This window comes from Misgurnus anguillicaudatus, chromosome 12 (assembly GCF_027580225.2).
Source record: "Misgurnus anguillicaudatus chromosome 12, ASM2758022v2, whole genome shotgun sequence".
NCBI lineage: Eukaryota > Metazoa > Chordata > Actinopteri > Cypriniformes > Cobitidae > Misgurnus > Misgurnus anguillicaudatus.
This window is the reverse complement of record NC_073348.2, coordinates 13,838,499-13,849,082: the sequence shown is the minus strand read 5'-3', so window position 1 is coordinate 13,849,082 and position 10,584 is coordinate 13,838,499. Positions and strand designations below refer to the sequence as shown.

The following is a 10,584-nucleotide window of genomic DNA, read 5'->3' as shown; positions in this document are numbered from 1 at the left end:
TTTGATATATTTGGCATGTTTTGGGGAAGGTTTGGGAAGTATGTGATTTCTTGAGGAACAATCATGACTAATAAAACTGCACTACTCCATACTATCACATACTATAATAGGGAAGTAGGCATATTCTGACACCAGGTTGAAAGGTTGACATTATTGTGCCATGTCTTGTTAGGACCAGTCTTATGTAACAGTGCATTTCTACAAAAAAAAAATACAATCCATATCTGAATCCCATTCTTTTAAAAGAGATCCGTCATGTTGTCTTTGAGGATTTGATGTTTTTAGTTCCCTTGAATTCTCTCATATCCACTGTGTCTTGCTGAGCGCCATCCTACAACACTTTACAGGAAAACCCAAAACAACATAACTATTATTCTACATTATAACTTCAGTTACATTTCAGTTACAAAGTAGTTTCAAAGCACTTCAAGAGACTCACCTGATGGGTATCATAGACAGGACAGTGAATATGCTGGACAGTACGAAGACAAACCCAGGGAAGGTGTCAAGTGTGGCCTGATAGATCTTGGTGTAGATGGGTGTGGTGACCAAGCTAGCAAGTTTAAATGACAATTGGAGCATGACAAAGGTAATACCGTATGGAAGACAAAGGAACAACATACTTTAATAAAATCCTATATGTGAGATAATGACAACAACAACAATAAACACCATCATCATCATTAATATTAATCTCCAATGAAGGTACAGTATGTAGTCATTTAGTAACCAGTTACACCCAGCACTGTTTATATATATAGTTAATAAGTAATTGGTTACTGTAATTTAATTACTTATATAGAAACTGTAATACTGTAACTACAGTATATAGAAAACAAATGATAAACAGGAGAAACACATAGAAAGAATAGGAAGAATACACAAAAATAACATAACCAAATTCAACGTTTAAAGGATTAGTCCATTTTCTTAAAACAAAATCCAGATAATTTACTCACCACCATGTCATCCAAAAAGTTGATGTTTTTTCGTTGTTCAGACGAGAAAAAATTATATTTTTTGAAGAAAACATTCCAGGATTTTTCTCATTTTAATGGACACCAACACTTAACACTTAACTCAATAGTTTATTTCATTGGAGTTTCAAAAGACTCTAAACAATCTCAAACGAGGCGTAGGGGTCTTATCTAGCGAAACGATTGTCATTTTTGACAAGAAAAATAAAAAATATTAACTTTTTTAACCACAGCTTCTCGTCTTTCTCCGGTCCTGTGATGCGCCAGCGTGACCTCACGCAATGCATCATCACGTCAAGAGGTCACGGATGATGTATGCGAAACTACGCCCCAGTTTTTACAAGTGTGGAGAAAAAGGACCGTTCCAACGTTGTTGTATGTGGAATGATATTAATTCATGTCTTTGTGTCAGTTTATTGTTTAAAATGGTCCGCAAATGTGCGTTTCATATATGAAACACATGACCTTTCTACATCACTACGCAATTGCGTGGGGTCGCGCTGGCGTATCACAGGACAGGAGATAGACGAGAAGTTGTGGTTTAAAAGTGCATTTTTTTCTTGTCAAAAATGACAAATGTTTCACTAGATAAGACCCTTATGCCTGGTTTGGAGTCTTTTCAAACTCCGTTGAAAAAAACTGTTAAGTGTTGAGTAAAGTGTTAAGTCTTGGTGTCCATTAAAGTCCATTAAAATGAGAAAAATCCTGGAATGTTTTCCTCAAAAAACATAATTTCTTCTCGACTGAACAAAGAAAGACATCAACATTTGGAATGACATAGTGGTGAGGAAATTATCTGGATTTTGTTTTTAAGAAAATGGACTAAACCTTAAAGTCAATGAATAATTCAAAATAAGAGTCCCTAGATAACACTGAACAGTCACAGAACATGACACAACCATAGCTCACAGTAACCAGTTCTTATTATCTAGATTAGTAATGACCAGAAAGGGAGTTGGAGAAGGAAGTAAATTTATCAGAAGCCGTGTAAACATGCAACACCTTAAAATATCTCCTATATATATTGCTGAACCACAAAGTGCTGTGAATAGAGGTGGAACTGTGCACTGTGATAAACAGTAAAGGATAATCTGTAAATGTCTACTAGGAATTCTTTCAGATTATATAAACTAAAACAGATCTAGAAATCAGAACAGAATAATAATTTAATTTAACATCATTAATGTCTATGAAGTTTCTTCTTAGTACTACACAACCGAAGCATGAAGACTTTCGTGGTCTCCACTCCTGAATGCACCACATCTTTTTTCAGTTCTCTGTTTTTGTTCTCACATGTTTTCCTGTGCGTGTACAGACTGACTTTACACAGCAACAACATATTGTAAATAGAGCTAACTGGGGTCTGGGTTTACTTTTAAGGAATGTTTAATGTATTAAACAGCCCATCTTTGACAATGTTATGCAAACACAATCCACTTATCCCTAAATGATTTCCTGGACATATACTTATAGAATGAAGAGTTTAGACCTACCGTATGAAGTTCCCTTGACTTGTTTGGAGAGCAGAGAGCGAATGGTGGGCATTGGTATAAGAGCAAACAGTGTGATAGAGCGAGCTACAGAAAAAAAAAATTCAGATGAGAGGAAAACATTATAATGGGTCACATTTAAAACATGAGTCATTTATATGTACTGTAAATGATTTCTGTAGAAATTAGCAACTAGCTGCCAGTAACTTACTGTAGATTTTACATTGATGTTATTTACTGGCAACAGTGTGTTCAAAGTTAAATGAACATGAAACATGTTTAGTCTTTATCTTCTACAGTAAGTTACTGGCAACCAACTGCATAATTACAGCAAATTTACAGTGTAGAGATTTTTTTTAAATCACATTAAGCTTGTTTCCAAACCAATACTGTTCGGATTCAGTTTTGATATGCTTTTGTTGTTTTTGTGTCATTTTACATCTCATAAATCCCAATCTACACTCATCAACAAAGGTGCAGTTGAGCAAACATAAAGTTCATAGACTTCAGATCCTGATTTTAGTTCTTCAAAATAATTTTGTTGGCACACACCATTTAAAATGTAACATTCAAAAAGTAAAAGTTGTTAGTGAAGTAACAGTAGTATACCTGTATTTTTACTGTATTGATTTGTATACAGTGCCCTCCATAAATATTGGGACAGAGGCACATTTTGTGTTATTTTAGCTGTTTGCAAAAATGTATTTCAGTTACAGTTCTATAATGAATAGTGTCTTAAAGTGCACACTCTTTGGTATCACCAACCAATTTGGCTGAAGGATTTAGTAATTACAGTTGTTTATTATGTAGGTCCTCTTTTTTGAAAAATAATGGGACAGTTGACTTAAAATGTGTTTTATGGACATTAATTTTGTATTTGTAAAATCATGTCCTCATAAATGAAGCATGTTAAAGGTCTGAAGTTGATTCTAAGTGTGGCATTTGCATTTGGACGCTGTGGCTGAGAACCCACATCATGTGCTTCAGGGACATACAAGTTATACAGACCATAGGTAGTTTCAAAAACACAACAAATCCATCAGAGAGATAGCAGAAACATTAAGAGTGGTCAGATCAACAATTACATTCTGAATATAAAAACAACACACTTGTAAGCTCAGCAAATGTGCCTCTGTCCCAATATCTATGGAGGGGAATATTTGCATATGTCGTTTTTTTACTATGTGTGATGTATTTTTTCAATACATATATACTTAAATCACACATCAGAAAAATATGTGTATTCTTGATGTTAAATATAAGAAAAGTAAATAGTAAAAAACAGAAGTAGGCTAGCATCTTACCCAAAAAGTACATTGGAGTTGTGGTCACAAATGCCATAAAGTAAATCCCAACTGCAAATGAGATCATACCGATAATGATCATACCCTCGTCTCTAACAGAACATCTAGTAAACAACTTCACACCAACAAAACTGGTAATGAAAATAAGGGACCCGACCGCATTTCCGTAACCCACTTCTGTAGCGCCCCAGTTTAGGGGGTCTTTAAGCACATACGCCGCCAACATCTCCATCCCCCCCGCCACGGCTATATCATACAAAATTCCACTGCCGTAAAGCAAAATTATGTTTATCTTATCATGAGCGTCTTGGTTTATGATCCCGACACTCTCCCGTCTCTCCTGTCCATCTCCAAGCGCAGCGAGATGACCGATCCGCAGAAACAATGCCGCATAGAGCAGAGAGAAGAAGTAAAGCAGAACACTGAATCCTGATAAAAGTACTCCGTGTTTCAGGTCAACTGTGTAGAGATTAAATAAATGTCCAGAAGCTAAGCTGCCGATGAAGCCAGCGATGCCATACACCAGTTCGGTTCTCATAATGCTCAAAGAGCGCACGTCTTCACGTGCGCGCACCGACACCAGCGCCATCACGCCTGCCCAGTATGATGCGAATCCACCACACAGTCCGTGAATCACAGGCACTGCGTACAACACCTGAAGAGGCCATTCCAGTAAAATATCCAGCAGAAGCAAACCTCTGGACAGAAAGTATCCAACTAGCGGAACGACAATTGGCACTTTTCTGTAACCTTTGTCTCCAATCTTTGCCAAGATGATCGCAGGCACAATGGGCATAAATTTAAGTATCATGTTGAAGGTCATGTTGAAGTTTGTGATGGCTTTCTGCTCCTGGTCTGGGTCTGTGGAGTTGGTGGCACTTCGCTCTTTGACAACCATTTGGAGAGCGGTGTCAAAAAACGAGCTGGCCACCTGGGCACAGAAGACCACAGGTACAATAAGTTCACGACAGGAACAGGACATCTTGAACACCATAAAGTCATAAAACCGAATGAAAACGTTACTAAATGCATTTGGTCCTCGTTGATTAAACGGATCCATTACTCGCTTTATGTGAAGTCCGTGGACATTGGCGTCATTCTGGTATGGGGAAGTTACAATGAATAGCCTGCTGTTAGCACACGCATTTGCGCACGCGCACACGCGTTTTGCTATATGAATAATAGTTTGTCAAGAATAGCTTTATAGTGTCTGGTAAGACCAGACCAGAATGCAGAATCGAAATTGTTTTCATCAGGTTAATAAAATTTCAAATAAAGTAATCAAAAACAGCATATGAGAAAGTGAAAGCAGCACAAAAGTTGACATGTCGGGAAATGCCCTAGTGATGTAACCTGTTGAACCAGTCAGACAAACTGCAAACTGTGACACAAGTGGAATGCAATGTTGACCTTAAATTATCTTCTTGTTGTCGGGGGCGTGTCTAGGAATTGTTAGTAGGGATGGCCAGACAGAGGTTAGCAATTACTATGGTGGGATGGGCAAAAAAACTGAAATTGTCATTCAAAAGATAGTACATACAATTTAATGTGCAATGTAAAAAAACTTGTTGAACTAAAATTTTAATCAAGTTTAATCAACTTATTGATTTCAACACATTATTCCTTTCATGAGTTACAGTAACTTAAACACAATGAAGTTGAATTAGCTTAAGTTATTTAAACTGTTGTATAATATATAACAACTTGGGCCTCATTTATAAAGTGTTTTTACACACAGATTTGATCTTAGACCGTGCGTACGCTCAAATCCACTCCAACGCTCAGATTTATAAAACTCGTCTTTGACGTGGAAAAGTACTTAAAGGTTCCGACTTGACGTACGCACGTTTCCTTGTGGCAATATTGCAATATTGCAGGTAGTCATATTCGAAAATGTTTGTTTTGTACCTTTTGTGGTCAACATACAGAAAAAAAATTTCATTTGGGTAACACTTTAATATAATGTTCATTAGTTAACATTAGTTAATGTATTAACTAACATGAACAAACCATGAGCAATACATTTGTTACAGTATTTATTAATCTTTGTTAATGTTAGTTAATAGAAATAAAGCTGTTCATTGTTTGTTCATGTTAGTTCACGATGCATTAACTAACGTTAACCACATTTTAATAAAGTATTATTAATTGTTGAAATTAACATTAATAAAGATTAATAAATGCTATATAAGTGCAGTTCATCATTAGTTCATGTAAACTAATGTAGTTAACTAATGTTAACTAATGAACATTATATTAAAGTGTTACCTTCATTTGTTTTGGAGTTGTCCTTATTTAAAAAATGTTTGGTTAGATTTGTGCTCTTTTGTTAGAATTCATATTTTGCTCAGACTTTGTTTTGAAAATATTTTTTGTTTTTTTCTCTTCTGATATCTCATTACATAAGGAATATTATTTGATTCATGTGTAAATGTAAATATGGTGATTATAAACCATTATTTCGTATTTTTCTATTAGAACTTAACCAATAGGCTACCTAAAATCTATTGATAATCTGATAAACAAGGAAGCTGCTAAATGTATTAATGTATGTCAGCAGTTCCATGTTTGTAATTAATTCTTTTTCTCTTTCATCCCCTGGCTAATATAAAAAAAGTGTTGACTATGTTTAATAAAAAAAGAAAAGAAATATTCAAAACTTTTACAGCGTCAACATAATCTGTATTAGAGTTTAGATCGGGCACAAAAAAACATAACCGAAGCCCCTGCACGTTGTGTCCGAGCCCGGCCCGACCGACACATTACCGACAATGTTTTAATAGTGCACCGTGACGTTCTCAACTACAATTAAGAGTTGTTTGAATTACAGAAATCTGTTCAGAATTATCTTAATGAACTAATGCAACAAGGACGAAGCATGTAAACTGCGCTGTTTGTTTATTCAGAATAGAAAGAAACGTAAAAACATGCAACAATGATGCACACAGAAAATGAACAAGAATGAACTGTGGAGAAGGCCTAGGCTACTCCAAAATAATTTAACAAGGGTTTTTAATATATTTTAAAGGGACACAAGGCAGCATTTTTATGTAAATAAATCATCTTCGTAAGTCGGTATATGTTTAAATGACTCATTACATGACGAATGAAGACTTTCTCGCCCGCCCCTACCGTCTGTAGGAAGAATACCCCACTTGCAAGTTCGCTGTATCCGACCCGGTGTCCTTCAGTCTCGTAAATTCTCAGATATAGAAAGCATTTACTCCCAGACACTAGGGGGAGCTAGTAGAGAAATAATACTCAGACTTGCCTTGTGTCCCTTTAAACAAAATATGTTGGACTATTTTGATATTTTAAAATGTAGGCCTATTCTAATGCAAAAAGATGTCACCCAAGCTATACACTCTAAAAACAAACGGTGCTATATAGCACTAAAAGTGGTTCTTTGCTCGTAATCATGGAAGGGCCATTTTTGGTGCCGTGTAGCACCGGTGAAGCACCAGTGAAGCACCTGTGTAGAACCATATGGTGCTATGTAGAACCATATGTGGTGCTATATGGCCCCTGTATGGTTCTGCACTGGTGCTTTACTGGTGCTTCACTGGTGCTATATGGCACTAAAAATGGCTCCTCCACGATCACGAGCAAAGAACCACTCTTGGTGCTACATAGCACCGTTTGTTTTTAGAGTGTTCAGAAAACAATTTTCTAGTTCGTCATCTTTTCAAAAAATATTTAAAAATATAGCAAAATTGATTCGCGGTGTAACGCAGATGTAAATGTTACAGAACAATTGCTTTATTGAATGAAATTAAAAATGATTGAATTAAATGATATAAACGACGTGAAAGGAACTAAATTGTGAAGCCTTGATGTAGCCTACAATAAGGGACATTTAAGAGTGATGGGTATTTCAAAAATTAATAAAGTTTCCATGTTAGAATTTTGAAATTTTAAAAGTTAAGCAAACGACAACAAATATGTTTTCTTATCTTACCACTCGCCATTGTAGTAGTCAGAGAATTTGGCCTTTGATAATTTAATATTTATATGCTAATGAATTAAATTAGGGGCGTTTACAAGGTGGAGTTCTAAGAACATTCGGCTGCGCACAATTTTAAGATCATTTGTGATTTATAAACTGCACATCTGGAAGAGGCGTACGCACGTTTTTTTGTGCGTACCCTCCTTTTCTCTGAATCACACTTACGATAATTTCAGAAATGGTCTTAGATGAAATGTAGGACAGTTCCTACGTCGCACTTTTATAAACGAGGCCCCTTGTTTTTGACAGCTTGCCATGCGTTCAGCGTTTACATGTCTAGCCCCTCCCTCCTTGTTATCCCCTTTCATTCCCTAGTTTTCTGTTTCACGTTAGCAGTAATTTTCTCTCCTTTATCTTCCTTGTGTTTTCTCCAGCTCCCCATCAGATTGTTGTGGTTTATTGCCTGTTCGCTGACTCCTAGTTATTCTTAATTTCTTATAGTCTCCAGTGCCGCAGCTCTTCCTCTGTCTCTGTTCTGCATTTGACACTTTCCGCAGTTTCACTCACTGGTTACCTGCTTGCTGGCTGTGTTATCTCTCTCCTGCCTGGGGCTCTGCCATCTGAGCACCCCTGGATTATGTTCCCTGTCCACTTTCCAGTGCTGAACGGACACCTCCAGTGAGCGTTTGCCTGCTATTGTCACAAGATTTGTTTCCTTATATTACTGTCTATTTTGTCTTCAATAAAAGACTGTTGCACTATTCCCATAGTTGGGTCCAGGCTAGTTCATGAAGTCTTGTAAGTTAACTCCTAGCATTGCATTGTGAGTGAATCTTTCAAACAAGGTAAGGAGCGTCACATTTCCAGCTGACGTCAGAGGTATTCAGGCCAATCACAACGTACAAGTTAGCTGGCCAATCAGGGACACAGCCCTTTTCAGATTGATAAGCTTTGTACAAAATCAATGCATTTCAGGAAGACAGGGCTTTCTGGAGCTACAAAAATGTACGGTATGTGGAAAATAATGTTTTTTAAACCATAAACTGCAAACACATTGTATTATACCACATACACAAAATAACATTGTTTTTAGCAATAAAATAGATGCCCTTTAACTTACACCACTGTGTGTATTAGCAGCAAATCTCATGATTTGGATTGGTGATCATTGGGTTGGAGTAGTTATCTTGACCTACACTATATGGACAAAAGTATTGGGACACCTCCTTCTAATAAACTATCTATGCAAGTCTATTCCATTAAATCCAATCAAAAATTTGCTTCTATCATTGTTTTGAAAGTGCTTTTATCTTATCCACTGTGTTCAAGTCATTGATAGGTTTGGGTAGTAAATGTTTGTCATAAAGTTTTTCAACTGGTTCAGTTATGGGCTTTATGCAGACCGGTCTTTTTAATCATTTCTTTTTTAACTTTGCTTTGTGCATATGGGCATTGCCATGTTGCATTAAAAAAGTGCTCTGCCCGTGCGCGCATTTGTGAGCACTGAGTAGTAGCCATCATTGACAAGTGCACATACCCTGCCCGTGTTTGTTGTTTGCTGGGACAGTTTTAATGATAGAGAGCACAAACCATTTGATATTTTGAATGAAATAAAACTTAGCCTGGATGTTTTATTTATTTAGCTTTAATGTTTTATTTAAAGTTATAAAACTGTTAGTTCCAGTCCTTGATTCTGATTGGTCAATAGGTGTGCTTTATTCACGATAAAACACTGCTATGACCGCTTCACCCAACGGTTCTATTTAATATCACTGCGCCCTTAGCAACAACCTTAGCAACACATAAACATATAATGAGACAAAGTCTGAGAACAGTTTGTTGTTTTTATTTGAGCTTTCATGTTGTTGTTCGCAGTCAGGGACTATTTTTTCTAGCGGAAGGAATGCTTTTATTGATTTAACTTCATGAAAGTTGCACTAATATTTTTTTTACTTTAATATTGTGTGGTAACCGTTTTATAAAAGCAACAAGGTACTCGAGGCAAGTGGTGTATCGTGAATAAGTAACGGCTGAAGGGCGTTGTTAGTACTTATCTCCACGTCAGCCTCTCGTACCTTATTGCTTACTTATATTTTGTATGATGTTAATATACAATGAGGAAAATATATTGATACAAACTTATAATTAGCTTTATTCTTGTGGATTTATTATTGTGGATTATTTTAAAAGAATTTAAAGAACTGGAGTCGATTATTCTGCACGGTTACCACAGACATTGCTCTGGTGATTATTTGACAGGTTAGGTGTGCGTTTATCAAAAATAATGCATACCCATGGAACATTTCTCAATCAATCAGAATAAAGCATTCAACAGCCCTGTGGTATAAAACACTATAAACAATATGTTATTTTATATACAAAATATCTTGCCATGCACATGTTGGTTTAGTTTAATTCAGAGGACTCTGAATTAAACTAGAGGTTTTTATTGTAAGCCTTAAAAAGATAATATACTCCTCAAATGCATGCAGCCACAGTTTTTTGTCTACATTCATTTTCAAATGAGCTTATTGGTTGTTATAATCATGGACAAAAATAATATTTTGAGCGAGATGGCACGTTTTTTTAAATAACTGTCATCAGATTATGATGACATATAGCATTGACATTATGACATTATATGTGACATTATGATGATTATTATAATCATATAGCACACACTGTTAAATCTGTGCCATAAAACCAGAGCCGTCTTGTTTGTGTAAGGGGCTGCCACCCTTGACCACCATGTAGACATGCTACTTGTTGTAATGTAATTTGCAATAAACAAAATTAAGAGTCCGGAGCAACAGAAACATACAGCAGAAATATAGCATCTGCCCGTTGTGAGAGTCAAGGAAGAAATA

At 36.1% G+C, this 10,584-nt stretch overlaps 1 protein-coding gene across 2 annotated transcripts; it reads right to left on the bottom strand.

The window, feature by feature from the left end:
* On the bottom strand, nucleotides 1-5,140 carry slc46a2 (solute carrier family 46 member 2). Of its 2 annotated transcripts, none has more exons than XM_073873988.1 (4): nucleotides 3,772-5,140; nucleotides 2,477-2,554; nucleotides 440-602; nucleotides 1-367 (listed from the first exon to the last, which is right to left on the bottom strand). In XM_073873988.1, exons 1-4 carry the CDS (start codon nucleotides 4,829-4,831, stop codon nucleotides 301-303), a joined length of 1,368 nt encoding a protein of 455 aa, XP_073730089.1. In that variant the 5' UTR covers nucleotides 4,832-5,140; the 3' UTR covers nucleotides 1-300. The 2 variants fall into 2 exon arrangements, with proteins under 2 accessions (XP_073730089.1, XP_073730090.1); XM_073873989.1 differs by having other exon boundaries at nucleotides 1-339; nucleotides 3,772-5,134.
* Between the last annotated feature and the right edge of the window lie 5,444 nt (nucleotides 5,141-10,584).